At 35.6% G+C, this 20,780-nt stretch overlaps 3 protein-coding genes across 5 annotated transcripts in view; 2 read left to right on the top strand and 1 right to left on the bottom strand.

The window, feature by feature from the left end:
- The window catches only part of LOC306844047 (exostosin-like 3), a 36,081-nt gene extending 32,317 nt beyond the window's left edge, over positions 1–3,764 (top strand). For both annotated transcript variants that reach the window (XM_079375890.1, XM_079375891.1), the window contains exon 6: positions 3,011–3,764. In XM_079375890.1, the coding sequence (XP_079232016.1) occupies positions 3,011–3,025 (15 nt within the window). In that variant the 3' untranslated portion in view covers positions 3,026–3,764. The remainder of the gene's footprint in view (positions 1–3,010) is intronic.
- Positions 1,085–16,653, bottom strand: ints9 (integrator complex subunit 9). 2 transcript variants are annotated; one of them, XM_079375893.1, is made up of 17 exons: positions 16,535–16,653; positions 16,152–16,399; positions 15,453–15,513; positions 15,287–15,349; positions 15,050–15,189; positions 14,692–14,778; positions 13,749–13,869; positions 13,527–13,661; positions 11,992–12,103; positions 11,731–11,911; positions 10,430–10,490; positions 10,162–10,333; positions 9,343–9,467; positions 9,087–9,254; positions 8,124–8,222; positions 5,455–5,592; positions 1,085–1,471 (listed from the first exon to the last, which is right to left on the bottom strand). In XM_079375893.1, exons 1-17 carry the CDS (start codon positions 16,541–16,543, stop codon positions 1,295–1,297), a joined length of 2,097 nt encoding a protein of 698 aa, XP_079232019.1. In that variant the 5' UTR covers positions 16,544–16,653; the 3' UTR covers positions 1,085–1,294. The 2 variants fall into 2 exon arrangements, with proteins under 2 accessions (XP_079232019.1, XP_079232018.1); XM_079375892.1 differs by having other exon boundaries at positions 16,152–16,279.
- Positions 16,654–17,668: 1,015 nt separating this feature from the next.
- Positions 17,669–20,780, top strand: part of kif13bb (kinesin family member 13Bb) — a 32,064-nt gene continuing 28,952 nt past the window's right edge. The window contains exons 1-3 of the mRNA XM_079375353.1: positions 17,669–17,805; positions 18,025–18,127; positions 18,507–18,600. Coding sequence (XP_079231479.1) covers positions 17,797–17,805; positions 18,025–18,127; positions 18,507–18,600 — 206 coding nt within the window. The 5' untranslated portion in view covers positions 17,669–17,796. The remainder of the gene's footprint in view (positions 17,806–18,024; positions 18,128–18,506; positions 18,601–20,780) is intronic.

Below are 20,780 nucleotides of genomic sequence, written 5' to 3'. Positions count from 1 at the left end.
GCATTGCTAAGAACTTAATTTGGACAACTTTAAAGGCCATTTAAAAAAAAAAATTTGCCCCCTCAGATTCCAGATTTTCAAATAGTTGTATCTCGGCCAAATATTGTCTGATCCTGACAATACATCAATGGAAAGATTATTTATTCAATGATGTATAAATCTCAATTTCAAACAATTGACACATAAGATTAGTTTTGTGGTCCAGGGTCACACATTTTGTTTTAATTCAGCTTTATTTCAATTAATGAAAATTATTTGTAATAGTTTTAGTTGATCAATAACAACACTGATCTACATTTTTCGGTTTATGTATTTAGAAATGTTTGCATTTATTTATAGTTATTTTCTGTTTAGCTGTAATTAATTAGACTTTTGTTTCAATATTAATAATCTTACTACTTCACATTATTTCAGTTGCCAGGGCAACATTTCAATTTTTTTTTTTTATCTAATATTTTATTATTATATCTGCTTTATTTCAATTAGCAGAGGAAGCACAGGTGTCGCTCATCACATTAACTGTCTTCACTTTCAACTCCAGCAGTTTGCTTGAGGTATTCTTTATAATAAATGCAGTTTAAGCCGTATAATCTTTAAGCTGTTGCGTAAGAGATGATATGGAGTAAGTGTGAAGGTGGAGGCCGCTGGCACAGTGAGGAAGCAGCTGCTTATATACTTGTGCTAATTTAAAGATTTGTTGGGCTTTCTCGACTCATTTATCATTTTTATTTATTTGAGTTTGTTTTATTAACTGTAATAACCCTGTGCATGGCCATTATCTTTTATTCTGTAGTTTGTTAAATGTAACAAACTTGCGAAGGCATCTGTGAACAGCTGATTTAATCATTTAATTCACAGAAAATCACAAGTTCAAGAAATGAAAGCATTTTGCTTTTATAAACTCAGCTCTGACAACTAATCCTGCTGAAACAATCCAAAAACCAACTACAGCAAAAAGCAGAATTTCTGAAGTTGTTAGTCATGAATTTCAAATGATATTTGCACATATGCGAGTAGGATGCTTTGCATCTGATAACCGAATGGGAGTTTCAATATGACAATATTGAGAGAAAAAAACAGGCTTGAGCAAATACAGAAAACAAGTTTTATTCCAAAAGTTATTTTACAGTGATATATAAAACGCAAATAAAAGTCTCCATCCAAATGTCAATTAAACAGTAACACCTTCTGAAAATGTGTCTAGAATCTAAACCAGTTCATCAGCCTCACACAGCTCGGGATGCACAGATGCAGTTTTATTACAGTCACATTTGATTAGCGCTGGGGTCAGAGGTCACAGTTTCTGCAGGAAGCGCAGCACCAGGTCTCGGAGCGCTGTCCGCAGCGGCTCGTTGTTGTCACAGATGATGTGTGTGGCATCTTCCTCCAGCTGGATGAGCACGTCCTCCGTCTGCAGGTGAAGAATGTGCCCGTCTGCCGTCTCCTCCACCTTCACCTCCGTGATGCCGTTCTGCGAGCAGAGATTCAACAGCTATGCTGTAAATAGCATGCATTTGAAACATTTAGTGTTGCGTAATGAGTTGTTTTAATATAAGGCAGTACATCCTTGCTTGTTATTGTTAACAAAAAATTATTATTAAACACTTTTGGTAATTAGAATAAAGCTGAAATAAATTAAATATATAAAATTATAAATTCAATGAAAAACTTGTTAGAAATAGAATGTTGAAGTGTGTGTACACACACACACAGCAATATAATATCATTGGGATACAACTAGTTTTACTAATTTCACTAGTTTTATTAATATTTATTAAAAGGGTCATATGATGCAATTTCTAGTTTTCCTTCTCTTTGGAGTGTTACAAGCTGTTCGTGCATAGATAAGATCCCTGAAGATGGAAAGATTAAAGTCTCAAAACCAAAGAGATATTCTTTATAAAAGTTAAGACTTGTCCACGCCTTCCTAAATCAGCTCATTCAAACATTTAAACTTTGTTTGGGCTTCCAAAAGAGGACACAATTAGAAATCAGTGGTTAAGTTGTATTTACAACACTGTTCCAGAACAGTTCAACCCAAATATTCGAGTGTGTGACTATTTCCTGAACCTGGCAGGAGAGTAGCCTTGCTTGCAGGCTTGCTCAGAGGCTGTTTCTATAAAGTGGGGCAATTCCAACTTTGCAAGGACAGTCTGACGCTTCTGACTCACAGCCTGTAAGTATGTTTCTACTACTGACGATTCAAACGCGAGTTTTGAGCAGTGTAGAGTAGTGTTTGTTGTTCGTCGTTTCTCCGATCACAAATGCAGACATGGTAATGTTTACACGGCGCGATGCAACACGATGCGTAAAAAGACAGTATAAGTCATTATAATCAGTAATTATGTCCCCACTGGATGCAACAAATGCCTCGTTTGTAATGGGGTTTTTTTTAGTCTCGCCTCACCGGGAAAGGCCATCACAATACGGTGAGGGGCGTAACATTTCTGTCTCACACTTGAGGTGTTCGGCCAATAACAACGCACTGGATAGCTGGCCAATCAGAGCACGCCTCGCTTCTCAGAACGATGAGCTTTGCGTTGCGTTTTTGCATTTCAGAAAGAAGGAGCATAGAGTAACAATAACATGCAGTATGTGGAAAATAATGTTTTTGAACCTTAAACCTCATAAACACATTGCATTACACCAAACACACAAAATAATGTTCTTTTTAGCAACGTCATATGACCCCTATATTATTACGAACTAAAATGTAAGTTTTAGTCATTTTTTGTCATTTGTATTTTTTTTTTAATAATACTACTAATAATGCAATTCAGCTGAGATACTATTGTAGTACTCATATTTTGAATTAATTTTATACTTAATTTTTAAAGTTTTAAATGTCTATAATACTTTATTCATTTTTATTTCAGTTTTAGTTATTTTAGTAAAACTAAATGAAAATGAGAAATGTTTTATTTCAGTTAAAATTTACTTCAAGTAACACGGCTTTGAACTTGCCATTTCTATTCTCATTATTACAAGTTTCTCTTTTTTTTTTTTGCAGTTTGACTTTATTTAGACAGTTTGTCTCCTAGACGGCCATCGGAACAAGACCACAGGAACCAGATGAGTCCTCTGCACAATCTGACTCTGCTGCAGCCTAGATGTAAACTGCTGATTTCGTCTGGCCAGAGGAGAATGACACTATTTCCTCATGTAAATACTGTACAGCTGATATAAAGCCACCCAGCTTTGACACAATCTGCATTGTTAAAAGCGCTATACAAATAATAGTGACTATTTGGTTTTGGCCTGTGTGATTTGTACAGAGAGCTGTAAGCGATGTTAATTACTCCAGCACAACACTTAATGTGTGTCTCCAAGTTCATCTGGGGATTGATTAGTTTTAACTGGCTCAGTCGTGTTTATTTGCTGAACAGCTGCGGTCGAACCAGCAGAGAGCATCAGAACACTCAGATGTGTGTGAGAGAATGAGATCATCACCAATCCCACTTACACCACGATATTATTACTGTAAAATCAGAATTCAGTTTTGTTGAAATGTGATTGCATGTTGTTCTGTGGTTGCTAGGGTGTTGAGGATGGTTGCCAGGACATTCCTTAAGTGTTTTGAGTTATTTTTACGTTGCAATGCAGTTGGTTGGCCATTGTTATGACATTTTGCCTGTTGCTAGGTGGTTGCTAGGGTGTTTTGTGTTGTTTTGGCAACTAACTTAAAATAGGTTGAAGCACTAAAATTATTAAAACTAAACTATAAACTGTTAAAACTGAAGTTAAAAAGCAAAATATAAATATTTAAAAAAGAAAAACAAATAAAAATGATAAAAGCAAATAAAATGACTAAAACCCAAACTAAAATAAATATGAAAACAGAAAATATTAAAATAAAAGCCAATTTAAAATATGAATAAATATTACAATTATATGCAAGTAATACTAAAATAATTTTAAAAAGTATATACAATTTAAAGATTTTATATTATGCACCAATCTAGTATTGTACAAGGCATCAAAATGTCAAAATGGACAATAAATAATTTATATATATATATATATATATATATATATATATATATATATATATATATATATATATCAGTGTTGTTAACTAAATCAAAAACTTTCAAAAATACATTTCATTAAAGCTGAATATTTTATTTTAAATATTTTATGTGTATATATATATATATATATATATATATATATATATATATATATACACACACACACACACAAAATATTACAAAGAAATATTAGTCCTAAAACTGAAATAAAATAAATCAAAGTGAAATATAAAAAAATTAAATTAAAAATAATACAAGCAAATTACCAAATAAAATGACTAAAACTAAAATTAAAACTAAAAATATAAAACATTTCAATTCAAAATATGCATAAATGATATAGTTGTATATAAGCAATACTAAAATAGTAAGTAATACTAAGATAAAAAAGTATATTATGCACTCATGTTGTTGCACAGTTTTTGTTGTGTTTATTAAAGGGGTGGTTGACTTTTTTTTTCCTAGGCTTGATTGTGTTCATGGGATGCAGTCTAATGTGTTAATGCTTTGTTTAAAAAAAACGCATTATTTTTCGCATAATTGACCTTTATTCTACACTACTCTGTCCCTTGTGACGTAACGAACCCGGGAAGTAACTCGCCATCATCGATATCTCTGTTTGCAGTGAACTTTCAGCGTCGTAACTTTGCAGATATTGTTTATGCTCAAACAGCAACATTACACACTAACTAATGCCAACAAATCGCAATCATCCAACCCTTTAAAATGTTGAAATAATCTCACATAATAAAATTAAACTATAGTGAACCAAAACGTTTTGGGAACTAACTTCATAAATGCACTACAAGGCACCTTGATTGTTGCAAAATTGTCACATAAATGAAGTTCAATCTGAGAAAATAGTTCTGTAGATGATGATACTTGATCAAATGCATCAACTTTCCTGCTAATAATGCAGCAGTATCTGCAGCACACCTGCATCATCAGCACTAAACCCAGCGACTTCATTAGCAGCTCACAAAGTCATCTTCAGCAGGATCACCTTCCTTTACAATCATTAGAGAAATTCATTTGGCTTCCAGATTAATTAGCTCGATGTTCCGGACACCTGCAGAAGTGCTGCCAGAATCTGCCGTTTGGGATCCGAAGCAAATGAGGAGTTTGCCGTTTCCCTGCATGCTAATGGCACTCGCTGGATTTCTCTTTCTTCTGTTTTCTGCCACCGGCGGGACATTCAAGCTGCAGATCTGTGTGACAGTGGGTCATGTGGGTTGAGTTACCTCCGTCAGGTGGGCGCTTCTCTTTCTAGTGCCCCGGGGCGCCACACAGACCACATTTCACTACAGACACTGCGAGTCATTCGTCAAACTCCTGTCCCGGCTTGACTTGAACCTACAGGCGCTCTGAGCCCTGTTTAACAGAGCAGGTTGACTGGTTAGAGTGCAGATGGAGTGTGTTGTACCTTGTGTAGCATGGCCAGGAAAGGCTCCAGAGGAACCGCACCGCTCAGCAGAGGTTTGGGGTTCAGGACCTCCGGTGGCTCCTCCATCACCCTCTTCCTCTTCTTACTGGGCGGCACCGGAGCGGGCTTGGGCACCGGCTACAACACACACACATACATATACACATAAATAAGAGCATAAAAACATCATTATGTCTTAGGCCTGAGATAATGCAAATGCTTCTAGTTACGCAGATGTATGTTTTTCACCTTAAAGGGCCGTATTCCACACACTTTTTATTTTCTCTCAGTTCCCTTTCTTATGTTAGTGATGAAGCTGCTGAATTAGCCTTGAGAGCAGTGAGCGAAAATCAAGTCAAAAGCCTTGCTTTTTGTTTGAATGAAAAAAAACTAATGTTGATAAATTTGTATTTTAATTGTTTTTGTTAGTTATTTTAATTACTATTAAACATTATATATATTTTTTTATTTATTATATTATTATCATTATTAGCATCATCAATTATTATCTTGTAATTCTTTTATTTACATTACTTAAAAATGTTCTGTCATGGTTGTGAAAAAAAGCCTTGCTTTTTCTGAAACTTTCTAAACTAAAACAATAAAATTGTATTGTAATTATATTGTTTATTTGTTTTAATTATTTATATATGTGCGTGTACGTGTATATATATATATATATATATATATATATATATATATATATAATATATTTATATTAAATATATAATTATATTATTTCATTTTTCATGAGCTGAACTCAAAGATCTAAGACTTTTTCTATGTACACAAAAGGCCTATTTCTGTCAAATATTGTTCACAAATCTGTCTAAATCTGTGTTAGTGAGCACTTCTCCTTTGCCGAGATAATCCATCCACCTCACAGGTGTGGCATATCAAGATGCTCATTAGACAGCATGATTATTGCACAGGTGTGCCTTAGTTTGGCCACAATAAAAGGCCACATGTGCAGTTTTATCACACAGCATAATGCCACAGATGTTTTGAGGGAGCGTGCAATTGGCATGCTGACTGCAGGAATGTCCACCAGAGCTGTTGCCCGTGAATTGACTGTTAATTTTACCATAAGCCGTCTCCAAAGGCGTTTCAGAGAATTTGGCAGTACATCCAACCGGCCTCACAACCGCAGACCACGTGAAACCACACCAGCCCAGGACCTCCACATCCAGCATCTTCACCTCCAAGATCGTCTGAGACCAGCCACCCGGACAGCTGCTGCAACAATCGGTTTGCATAACCAAAGAATTTCTGCACAAACTGTCAGAAACCGTCTCAGGGAAGCTCATCTGCATGCTGGTCGTTCTCAATGGGGTCTCGACCTGACTGCAGTTCGTCGTCGTAACCGACTTGAGTGGGCAAATGCTCACATTCAATGGCATCTGGCACTTTGGAGAGGTGTTCTCTTCACAGATAAATCCTGATTTTCACTGTACAGGGCAGATGGCAGACAGTGTGTATGGCATCGTGTGGGTGAGCGGTTTGCTGATGTCAACGTTGTGGATCGAGTGGCCCATGGTGGCGGTGGGGTTATGGTATGGGCAGGCGTATGTTATGGACAACGAACACAGGTGCATTTTATTGATGGCATTTTGAATGCACAGAGATACCGTGACGAGATCCTGAGGCTCACTGTTGTGCCATTCATCCACGACCATCACCTCATGTTGCAGCATGATAATGCACGGCCCCATGTTGCAAGGATCTGTACACAATTCCTGGAATCTGAAAATATCCCAGTTCTTGCATGGCCAGTATACTCACCGGACATGTCACCCATTGAGCATGTTTGGGATGCTCTGGATCGGCGTATACGACAGCGTGTTCCAGTTCCTGCCAATATCCAGCAACTTCGCACAGCCATTGAAGAGGAGTGGACAACCTGATCAACTCTATGCGAAGGACATGTGCTGCACTGCGAGAGGAAAATGGTGGTCACACCAGATACTGACTGGTTTTTTTATTGTGGCCAGCCTAAGGCACATCTGTGCAGTAATCATGCTGTCTAATGAGCATCTTGATATGCCACACCTGTGAGGTGGATGGATTATCTCGGCAAAGGAGAAGTGCTCACTAACACAGATTTAGACAGATTTATGAACAATATTTGAGAGAAATAGGCCTTTTGTGTACATAGAAAAAGTCTTGGATCTTTGAGTTCAGCTCATGAAAGATGGGGGCAAAAACAAAAGTGTTGCGTTTATAATTTTATTCAGTGTATATATATATATATATACTGTATGTATATATATATATATATATATATATATATATATATATATATATATATATATATATATATATATATATATATATATATATATATAAACCAGTGATTAAAATCAATTCAACTGATTAATAATAATTTTACATTGTTAACATTTTCATTTTATAAGTAATTTTAAATTAATATATGACTAGTAGCAGTAGTATCTTTATTTATTTATTTATTTTTGTGATTCAGAATGAGCTGTGTGTTCACGCTGGATGAATAAACTGTAGTTTACAAACCATGCTGTTATAATGCGGGCTAAAAAAAGCTTCAGACAATGTAGAGAAAAATGTAAGCAAACTTCATCACGACTCAAGGCCGGGTCACAGTTTATCAGGCTGTCACACTGAACACATGCTGTGTTCACACACTCACTGACCTGCAGAACGTGCTTGTTGTCCTTGGACTGCAGAACCGCAGACACTGTAGCGACAGAGACGCCCGCTTTAATCTCTGACGGCACCAGAGACCTGGCGAGCTGGACGTTAACAGGAGAAAACAAAAACTCAACAGATGCCTGGCCAACTAGCATCATACATATTTACTGATATAGCTTTTTTTATATTATTTTAAAGCATACAAATAATCAATATACAGAACTGAAAAAATTTATATTTTTTAGCTTTTTGACCAGTGTTATAATTAACAAAAATGTTAACTATTTCAATGGATTTTTGTTCATTTAAATAAAACTGAAATAAAACAGAAATATTAGATGAACACCTTCAACTAAACAAAAACTTGCTTTGGCATCCAAGTGAAAGAAGTTATTTAAAATACTAAAATTACTGAACTGAAATGAACTAAAACTAAATTTATCTAGAAATGTGTGTAAAAAACTAATAAAATGATAAAAGCACTTCTAACAAATAAATTGAAAATGATAAAAGCCAATTCAAGTAATATTAAACATTATAGCCATAAGTAAATAATACGAAAATAGCACTGTTTTTGAAATCATGATAAATATAAAAAAAAATATTAATATTAGATGAAAAATTCAAACTGAATGAAAATTAGAAATGTTACATTGGCAACTTACTGAACTATGTTTAGGTTAAAATACTCAAATTACTGACTGACTAAAACTAATTAAATATACTATTCACAAATAAATATATTTTGTATAAATGTAAATAAATGTTAAAATTTTAACTAAAATTAAATAAATATACTACTTTAAAAATATATATAAATTGAACTGAAACTGAACTGAAAATCTAAAACTAAAATCTAATTTAATATATGAATATTAGATATTAAAGCATGGTTAAAAAGCAGTTAATCTGTCAGTGTGTGATTAAAATGAATCTTAGAGAGCTGTTGAGAGTTGTGTTGGGACCTCAGGCAGCAGGTGGATGCGCTCGTAGCGGCGTCTGAAGGGAAGGCCCAGGACGGAGCAGCGGCGGTAGGCCATGGGCGGAGGCTGCAGCTCCAGCATCAGGTCCGAGCGGTGAGGCTGAGCCGGAGGAGGCTGCGTGTACGGCTCCGGACACACCACATGAAGAGGCTGATGGGACAACAGAGTCGATCGAGGCCAATTCAATCATTTCATGTGTTAATGGACACACTGAGGACATCTGACCTTCCGACTGTACCTGGATGTCCTTCAGGAGTTTGGTCACCTGGTGGAAGTTGAGCCGCGTGTCTATGGGACAGTAAACGCACTTCATGGCCAGCGGCTGGTACGGAGCCAGAGCGTCCAGGTAAGAGAAGTCCGGCTCTGAGAGTCAGAGGTCAAAGCGTTTCAGAACTACACCACATTCAAGGAAACCTGGAAACCCTTCAAGTCAATTTTCCAGTCTATATTTCCATTCCAGTTTCCATGGCAACCGTTCTAGACATTCTAATGGGTTTCCACTGGGGACTTTGCATCGTTATAAAATCATTATGAAAAACATTTGTTTGTAGAAAGGACAAAATACTGTGTCAATCGATGCAAAAAATTGTAACGATCCTAAAAATAGTCATATGCAAAATATAGTTTCTTTTGCTTTTGGAGTAAATGGTGTTCATTAATTTTCTGCTCACCAAGGCTGCATTTATTTGTTTAAAAGTACAGTAAAAACAGACAAATAGTGAAATATTATTATTATAATAACTGTTTTCTATTTTAATATATTGTAAAATGTCATTTATTTCTGTGATGCAATGATGAATTTTCAGCATCATTACTACAGTCTTTTGCTGCTCATTAAACATTTCAGATTATCATCAATGATGAAAACCGTTGTGCTGCTTCATATTTTTATGGAAACAGTGATGCATTTAATTTTTCAGGAGTCTCTGATGAACAGAAAGTTCAAAAGAATAGCATTTATTTGAAACAGTATAAAAGTCTTTACTGTCAGTTTTGATCAACTGAATGCATCTTCGCTGAATAAGAGCGACATGTTTAGTGATATGCAGTGTCTCACCGGTGAAGATGATGGTATTGAGGCTGGATTTGCCCCACAGCTCCATGAAGTGCACCACATCCCCGAAGCGCAGGGACGGGTGACCGGTGAACACCACACACGGCTGCCGGAACTCACTGCTGAAATCTCCATGGATGCTGGGGTAATGCTTCAGTTTATTGGTCTGAATCAGCTGCAGAAAGCAAACACATGACAGTCAGGGAACGACAAACAGCTGTGTGTCAGTACAGGTCTGCGCTCTGATGATTTAGCTGTGTTTGGTTCGTACCTCTGCGTGAGGAAAAGGCGGCTCGGGCAGATAGACCTTAGACTGCTTGTTCTGACACAACCTTCAGCACAAACACACAAAACAGCCAGAGAATGAGCTATTATTGAGCACATCTATGGGAATATCACAGCAATAATGAACAATCACCATGGTAACCATAGTATCTGCCAGCATATTATCAAACCAATGAACTTCAGTGATGCTTCTAGGGACTGATGGGAAAAAAAATAAACTTTTAAAGAAATTAATCAATTTATCAATCATGAATAATGTTAAATGTTACAGATGTCATTTATAAGACAAATCCCACAATATGAGAATGAAATGCAAACAAATACAATTACATATGATTTTATTAATTTATTCTGTTAATTTAACATTTTATTATATTATATGATACTACATTACATATGTCTTTAATAAGACAAAGCCCACAATATAAAGCTGATGAACTAGAAAAAAAATACTAGAATTTTTTTAAATTAAATTCATTTTTATTTTATTCATTTTCATTTTAAATTATTAATTATATTTTATATTACAGATGTTTTTAATAAAACATAATCCACAATACATAGTTGAATAACTAGAAAAATATATATAATTAGATTTGTATTACTAAATATAATTTTATTTTTATTTTATTAACTTTATTATTCAATTAAAAACTATATTTAAATTTTATATATTACACCGCAATATCTAGCTGATGAACAATAAAAAATTAATTAAATACAATAATTTATTTTAATAATAATTTAATATTATATAATATTACAGGTGTTTTTGATCAAACAAAACTAGCTGTAATATTATGATAAACAAGAAAAATATAATATTCAAAATAACATTTTTTTATGTATTATTACATTCTATAATAATATATTATAGATGTCTTTAATAAGAAAACCCCACAATATCTAGAAGATAATCAAGAATAAAATTATTTTATATTTTTCTATATTCTTTCTATATTTTTATATATATTTTTATATTTCTATATTTTTTATATTTTTTTCGCTATTAATTTTCCATGACTTGTTGATGGTTTTCCATAACCATGAGGACCCCATACAGTTTGTATGAACATTTATCATGATCGATGAAGTCATTTTGATGGACTGAAGTTCATTCATTGCAATGACAGTGGTGACTGAAACTGCGACCAAACAGTTTTACTAAAATAACTATAGTATTTTGGCAGAAACTATGATTACCGTGGTACTTTTTAGTAATGGGAAAGCCATTGTATCTCTTAGTTTTAAATCAAGCACATTACTGGAAGCGGTTTGCGATCGTACCATTCTGCGAAGATCTGCGAGAACTCGAGCGAGCTGTTGGCCACGGGGGAGATGAAGTAGAACGGGGTGCTGCCCAGGTTAGCCGAGTCCATGAACTGATACAGACACTCCAGCAGGTCGTAGATGACCCCAGACGAGTAACACGGGACCAGCACGTTCCCACCGGCACGGATCGTCATGGCTGAGGAGAGAGAAAACACTCGGAGTCAGACGCGCTCTTACGTAACACAGCGGATCAGGCTGCAGCGGTGTCAAACTCACACAGGTTGCTGCAGAATTCTCCCAGCATGCCGTCTGGGTTGGCGGTGGGGATCTGGGTCAGGCCCGTCAGGATGAGCACGTCGCTGTTCTTCAGAGAGCTCTGCTCCATGGGCTGCAGCACACAACAGAAGAAATAGAAACCCATGAAAAACTGATGTTTTATACCAGAGGTGAAAACGCTAATGAGCTGTCTTACTGTCCAGCACACGGTCTACACGGGCAGCATCCTTAGAGAACATTCACATGCATTTCATCTAATATTTATATATTTTTCAGCTTTATTTCAGTTAACAAATACGATTATTATCATTTTTATTCACAACTATTATGATTATGACTATAATATTAATGAACTGTGATGTTATGTTAGAAAACACATATTACTCAACCTGTTATTTATTTGGTATTATTTAGATTTTTTATTTTAACTAATACATATAAATATATATATATATACACTTTTTTTATTTTCAGTTTAAGTTTAAGTAATTTCATTGTGCTTTTGCAATTTGTTTTAGCAATTAAACTTTAAAGATTTCTAAAAAGCACTCGACCAGAGTTCTTTATATAATTTATTATTTTTATTAATAAATAAAATAATATTTATTAATATTTTGGATTAGCTTTTATTTTTATATTTTAAGTTTTATTTATTTTTTATGTTTTGCCATTTTTATTAGTTTTTGATATTTTTTATTATTTTTATTTTTGATATATTTTTATATAGTTTTTCAACTTAAACTTCTTTCATTTTAATTAGTTGCCAAGGCATTTCTCATTTTGCTTACTTTTGTTAAGTGTCAGTTTTCATCTAATATTTAGATTTTTTTAGCTTTATTCCCCTAAACAAAAATAATTTTTAATGGTTTTAGTTTTAGTTAGCAATTTCAACACTGGACTCAATTTAAGATTGTTTTCAATGTTGCTATGCCATGCGTACAAATATATAAAATAAACACTGGGTAAAACAGTCCATTTTAAATTGAATTTTTTTATTAATACATTCTGCTGTGAAAAATAATTTTTTAATTATTACTATTCATTTTATTATATTTTTAATGAATATTTTATTATTTAATAGATTTTATGATTTTTTCATGATTTAAAGGGATAGTTCACCCAAAAATGAAACTTCTGTCATCATTTACTCACCCTCAAGTAGTTCCAAACCTGTATGAATGTCTTTGTTCTGCTGAACACAAAGGAAGATATTCTGAAGAAAGTTTGTAACCAGGCTGTTTTGGTGCACCATTGACTTCCATAGTAGGAAAAAAATACTATGGATGTCAATGGTGCCCCCAGAACTGCTCTGTTTCCCACATTCTTCAGAATATCTTCCTTTGTGTTCAGCAGAACAAAGACATTCATACAGGTTTGGATTGAATGGATTTTTTGGGTGAACTATCCCTTTAAGGGATTGTGTTCTCTCTCAAGAACACGTGTGATGCTGCCTCGGACGGCACTGAAATGCTGTGTGGGCTGGCGTGGCGTGGCGTGGCATGTATCTGCTGTGATTTGTGTGTGTGTGGCGTCACCTGAGGGTGTGTGGTGAGCAGAGAAGAGCCAGACACATAAGAAACTTTCTCATAATGCGACTGAATGATCCAGTTTGAGCTGCCCAGAGAATATCCCGAACTCAACGGCGTGACCTGCACCGCTCCAAACAGCTCCTGACAGACAGAGACAGATTCAATTTAGGAGTTTAGACGGATTTATGCCTTTCGTTTTAGCCTGGAGTGTTGAAATGAGGACCTCACCACTTTCTGAGAGTATCCCACCAGCTGGACTTTACTGAGGGCAGAATTGACTTCCTGCATGCTGTAACACTTCCTCCAGCTCCAGACGTCCACCGCGTCCTTCAGAGGCCCAGGGAGCAACCTGAAATACAAACACCTTTATGAGATTTAAACCAGTGATTATCAGCGACGTTTCCATTGACTATTATGAACAAAAAAAAAAAAAAATTTTTAAATAAAATTTTAATAATTTAATATTCAATTAGTAATTACATTATTTATTAATAAATATGATTTATATATTGTCATATTACAGATGTCTTTAATAATACAAACCCACAATATTTAGCCAATGAACTAGAAAAAATACAATTACATAATTTAATAATTTTATTATTCAATAACTTGAAAATGATATTAAATATATAATATATTTAATATATATATTAAATATAAATCTATCTGATAAACAAGAAAAATAAAATGAATGAAATATAATTATCAATTTTATTTTGTTAATTTAACATTGAATTATTAAATATTATTATATTACACAATTCTTTAATAAGATAAAACCCACAATATCTAGCAGATTAACTACAAAAAAAGTGTTATTTTTATTTAACATTGAAGTATTCATTATATTATTATATAACGTATGTTATATTATAGGTGTCTTTATTAAGACAAAACCCACAATATCTATCAGATTAACTACAAAATATTAATTAAATCAAATTTTATTTAGTTCAAATTAAATTATTAAGTATATTATTATATTAAATATATGATACAGCTGATGAACTACAAAAAAAATAATTAGCAGCCTAAAATGCACACAGACACCTTAATGGGATTTCTCATTCATGGACCCCTCAAGCGTCACAAAAATAAAAATAAATAAGCGAACTGTTGTCAGAGTTGGTGGTTTTGGCCAGAGTGAGCTGCAGTGTGAGTTTAGTACCGCTGTATTTCTTTGTTCTTCCAGCAGGTAGCAGCATGAGCCTTTGGTACTCTCTCCATGAACGCCACCAGCTCCTCCATCAGCAGCCTGAACACACAACATCACATCATCTTACCGCAAGATCAACTGAATTCTACATTATATCAAGTGAGGAATCAAATGTCCGCTAATGTGAGATCATTCATGTTGCATTCACTACCATTCAAACTTTAGGGTCGGTTAACTTTTTAATGCTTTTAAAGTCTCTTCTGCTTTTAAAATGTAATGTTTTTCCTGTGATCAAAGCTGAATTTTCAGCATCATTACTCCGGTCTTCAGTGTCACATGATCAGTTGGTGCTGGAGTTGGAGAAGCGCACCTGCCGATCTGTAGGGTGGGTTCGGTGGCGTATACGGTCCCGGTGAAGCCCGTGTGTTCGGTGATATACGGCAGAGCCATCATGCAGTGATAGTTTGATATCAGGATCACGTCTATGGTGGAGAGGTCCAGCAGCTCTTTCTGGAAACGTAAAATCATTTCTTTACCAAACACTTTCTGATGCACAGACAGGACAGGAGGAGGAGGAGTTTTATTTCTGTCAAGAGCTAATATTTACTTCAGGGAGGCAAAATTCTGGCTGTGAGTCCACAAACACACGTCCTGAGCATTCCTTCAACTCCTACAACACACACACAACATCAATCATTATGGAAATATATTTGAATTCATTCGTATTTTTAAAGTGAGCTCTGTGATGATTTCAGTGGCAAACAAGTACTCACTTTTTCCAGGTTTATGGCTCCATCTTTGGAAACCCATCCTGGGAGTTTGGATAATCTTGGACTGTAAATCAGCAGAACAAAGTTATTTTATTACAATTTAACAGAAAAATCGTATCACCTTAGCTTTAAATCACATGTTCATAAGATATCTAAATTATTTTAGTCCACTGGATGGGATTCTGTGTCGCTTAATTGCTTAAACCCTAGTAGATATTTACATAATATAAGATATAATGTATGTTTATATATATATATATATATATATATATATATATATATAGAGAGAGAGAGAGAGAGAGAGAGAGAGAGAGAGAGAGAGAGAGAGAGAGAGAGACGGGGGATATTAGATCTAAGATACATATTATATCTAATACAAGAAAAGTCATCATATCATATTATATGAAAATTAAGATGGTTATGTTATTTTCATTTGTAATAATTGTTCAGTAAAACCGAGTAAAAATAAAATACTTCGTATCTAACCCTAATACCCAAGCATATTAATAAAAATGTTAATGCATGTAAAACCTAGTAAAAACAATAAATATGTTGTGTATATTGGACAATTGGAAATACGAAGAGATACACACATGTGCTTGAATCAAAATGCCATTTCATATTATATGTATGTATTTCGAGAGGGACCCAGGTTCTGGTAAAAGCACTGATGTGTGTGATCAGTGTTTATGTGAGACTGACCTGTGCACCAGAGGCAGCGGCAGGAAATACAGAGCTGCTGTTGTGTCCAGCCCACAGTCCAGCATGATGGTGGTGGATTTAAATTTGAGCACATTACAGGGCAGAGTGGGATGACCTGACAGACAGTACTGAACACACACACACACACACACACAAAACACACACAAACACGCACAAACACACGCACACACACACACACAAACGCACAAACACGCACAAACACACGCACACACACACACACAAAAACACTCACACAAACACAGAGAGAGAGAGAGAGCATCATTTACTGCAGGAGACTCAATATTACTGTCACTGCAGCTGATTTGACTCAAAACAAAGCTTATCGTATTTATGGCAAACACATAACACGCTCATATACGCACCAGTTTCATGTCTGCTCCTCAGAAACTGAACTGATTTCCTAGCTTTCTGGTTTTCTGTGATGCTACAACTCGGGAAACATTCAGGACTGATGTCTTTTCTTCTTCTACTGTCTGTGAGTGTCATTCAGCTCATGACAGACGCGCATTTGCCCCCTAGCGGCCCCCAGAGGAACCTCAAGATGTTGAATAAAGATCATTTCTAAAAATATATGATTTAGAAAATAAAGCGAGTGTCTGGCTTTGCAAGATAAATAAATAAATAAAGATTATTACGGCAATGGTAGGCCCCACAAGTCCAAAAAAAGTGTATTAAAAAACGCCATTACGCAAAAATGCTATTACCTTTGTCCATGCCCTTGTTTATTGATTTATTTGTTTATATAATAATAATACTAATAATAATTCATTTTATTTATGGGCGCCTTTCAAGACACTCAAGAACACCTTACAATAATAAAATACATGATTAAACAGAGGGAAAAAAACAACACAATAAACAATAATACCAAAAATCAATACCCAATAACATAGCTAAAATCACTCAGGATGATATATATATATATTACAATATTATATATTTTACGTATTTATATAAAATAATTATGTAATGTAATTTTGTTCTAATATATTGTCATTTTATCTGATCTGTTTTTAATTTTTTCAGCATGTTTATTCAGTATTAACCATGATGGTCAATGAACAGTGCACTTTTATTTGTTTGTTTGTTTTTAACAAAGACAGATGTCTGACAAATATTACAATAAAATACTACAGTAATTTACTCCTGAATAATGGTACTCAGAAACAAATAAATAATGAACTAATAAAACATCACCTAGTGTTAGTTGTCCAAAACAGAAAAATGATAAATTAGACCCAACTCAACTGTCCAATCAGAAACAGCTTCTGTCCGACAGGCCCCGCCCACTCGAGCACACGTTTGAGTGACGGTGTGGCTCTACCTGCTCGCTGTGTTTGGTCTCCGTCGGTCCCGTATGCGCGTGACTCACCTGCTCAAACACTCCTGAAGATCCGCTGAAGTTTAAGGTAAGATGGCGAGAGATCAGGAAATGAAGCAGGTGGAGTTATCGCTGCTTTCTCTTGTATGAACTCGTGTTTAATGTTTGTTCCGTAGGTCGGTCTGGAAGTGTTTTATTCCAGTCTGGATGAGTCAGTGTCTCTGGACATTTAATCTGTAGCTATTCCACATGATCACTGCTGGAATGACACACACAACTCCATAACGAGCAGACACACTCTCCATGAACAGGGTTTGCTGCATTCTAACCTGAAACTTCTTGAATTGCATTCATAAATGTGTCATTTTGGAACATTGTAACAGGTCAAGCACTTGAAACAGTGTTACACTGCTTAAAAGATTATTCAGAGCTGTTTGACTAATCAAGCTCATAATGTGTAGTACTAAATAAATCAGATGCATGTTTGTTTAATGGAGTTATTGCTCATAACTGGATGAAATAATAACACAGGAACTGGTGAGACAGGTGCAGAAGGTCTTCATGATGGATGAAAGTGCTGTGAATGAGTCTAATGTGAAAGTGGCGGTCCGGGTTCGACCCATGAACAGGAGAGGTGAGGATGAACCACAGCCATGTGACTGTCACATTATGATTGTGTTTAATGTTTAAAGACTGTGTTTGATTCCGATCTTGATCTACGGCCTTTTTTTCGTTTATGATCCTCAAACAAGCATCTGAAAAAAAATCGACTTTAAAAAGCATAAACTTTGTTGCATTTACATGCTGTATTTTTTTAAAATTGTGTGTGTGTATATATATATATACACACACACATACACAGTATAAACATTTTCAAATATATAATTTAGTAAAAAAAAACAAAAAAGTCAGTAGTTTTCGAAATATTGCATATAAAATGCTGTTCGCGAGCGATAATGCAAACAATATTATGGCCAATTTCTGATTGATTGTTATTAATGTGCTTTTTACAGAACGAGACTTAAAGACAAAATGTGTTGTGGACATGGAAGGAAATCAGACCGTCCTGTACCCGGCCAATGGAAACCTGGGAAAGGGCGACAGCAGGTAAACTGGGGTGTGTTTGTGTTGGTGTGTGATTGTATTTGACAAACACTCAGTACAGTGATTTTTTAAGTTTTTATATCTGTATATATTTCTTTATATCTGTCTTGACAAGCCTCAAACGACTGGAGTAATCAGCTAGCTCTAAAGAGCACATGTGCTGCATGCCTTTGCAGAACAATGCTAGGGTGTTCTGAGGAGTTAGTCGCTATTTATTGCTCACCAGGTGAAATCATGATGAGTCTGATCACATAGTAAAGAAACAGCAGATCATGCGTCTGACTTCCTGCTTTAGTCTGATTCTCTCTCTCGCTGACATTTTCTTTCTTTCTCTACATTCCTCTTCTCCTTTGACCTTCAGTGTCCATAGAAACGAGTGAAGGTTCATTGGCAGGTCAAAAGTAACCCTGGATACTCCTGATTAAAAACCCAAGCAACTAAATTACTCCTGTCTCATTGGGTCTTTTCAGGCAACCTAAAACAACGCTGCACGGATGTGCTGTCCTTTCATTTACCAAGCACCACATAGCTTTACACATGATATCTGGTTTACTTCCTGTGAACACAAATACTGTACTTTGAATGTTCAATTTTTAAAAGTGTTTGTTTACTGCGATTGAAAACATCTTGAAGTTTGAAAGTTACATGTTCATTGTGTATTCTTTAGGAGTTGTTAACTTTCAGAGTGGTTACTGATATGGTTTCTATAGTGTTTCTGTGTGTGTTTTTAAGCTGTTCTGGGTGGTTGCTAGCAGCTACTTAAGTGTTCTGGGTAGATTCTAGGGAATTTTGTGGTTTTCAGTGTTCTGGGTGGTTGCTAGGGTGTTGCCAGGCAAATTTTAAGGTGTTCTGGGTGGATTCAAGTGCAATATGTGGTTTAAGATGTGCTAGGCAGTTGCTAGGGTGTTGCTAAGATTTTCTGAGTGGTTTCAAGGGCATTATGTTGTTGTTAAGGTGTTGTGGGTGGTCGCTAGGGTGTTGCTAAGATTTGGTAAGAAGTGGTTTCTAGGGCATTGTATTTCATTTATATATAGCACAATATGTTCCAGGCAGTTGCTAGGGTGTTGCTAGGCCATTGCTTAGATTTTTGGAGTGGTGTCAAGGGCATTATATGTGGTTAAGATGTTCCAGGCAGTTGCTAGGGTGTTGCTAGGCCATTGATGAGATTTTCAGAGTGTTCATTATGTGATTGTCTGAGTGGCTGCTAGGCTGTTTCTAACATATTCTCAGTGGTTTCAAGGGCATTATGTAGTTGTTAAGATGTCCGGGGCCATTGCTAGGGTGTTGCTAGGCTATTGATAAGATTTTCAGAGTGGTCTCTATGGTATTATGTGGTTGTTAAAGGGGTCATATTACGTTGCTAAAAAGAACATTATTTTGTGTATTTGGTGTATTGCAATGCGTTTATACAGTTTAAGGTAAAAAAAAAAACACATTATTTTCCACATACTGTACATTATTGTTGCTCCTCTATGCCCTGCCTTTCTGAAACGCGTCGATTTTTACAAAGCTCATCGTTCTGAGAAGCGAGGCGTGCTCTGATTGGCCGAACACCTCAAGCGTGAGATGGAAATGTTACGCCCCTCACCGTATTGTGATGCTGTGTCCCGATACGATGATACAAAAACAATAAAACCCATTATAAACAAGGTATTTGTTGCATCCAGTGGGGACATAATTACTGATTATAATGACTTATACTGTCTTTTTACGCATCGTGTTGCATCACGCCGCGTAAACATTACCATGTCTGCACTTGTGATCGGAGAAACGACGAACAACAAGCACTACTCTACACTGCTCAAAACTCGCGTTTGAATCGTCAGTAGTAGAAATGTACTTACAGGCTGTGAGTCAGAAGCGTCAGACTGTCCTTGCAAAGTTGGAATTGCCCCACTTTATAGAAACAGCCTCTGAGCAAGCCTGCAAGCAAGGCTACTCTCCTGCCAGGTTCAGGAAATAGTCACACACTCGAATATTTGGGTTGAACTGTTCTGGAACAGTGTTGTAAATACAACTTAACCACTGATTTCTAATTGTGTCCTCTTTTGGAAGCCCAAACAAAGTAGTTTCGCTTTCACAATGAAACACAGTGTCTCCAGAACATGGTGCCGGTGGCAGCAACAGCACTACAGCGAGAATAAAAATCACACCCCTTTGCGTAAACATTGAGGCGGTGAAAA

This window comes from Barbus barbus (assembly GCF_936440315.1).
Source record: "Barbus barbus genome assembly, chromosome: 24".
Lineage (NCBI taxonomy): Eukaryota > Metazoa > Chordata > Actinopteri > Cypriniformes > Cyprinidae > Barbus > Barbus barbus.
This window is presented reverse-complemented; position numbering and strand designations above follow the sequence as displayed.

Bases quoted from the DNA above. Each gene is read 5' to 3' on its own strand.
- ints9 (XM_079375893.1), bottom strand. The intron at 11,912-11,991 runs GTGAGTTTGACA...CTCTCTCCTCAG, and splicing joins AGAATTCTGCAGCAACCTGT to CCATGACGATCCGTGCCGGT. The intron at 9,468-10,161 runs GTGAGACACTGC...TCTGACTCTCAG, and splicing joins CAATACCATCATCTTCACCG to AGCCGGACTTCTCTTACCTG.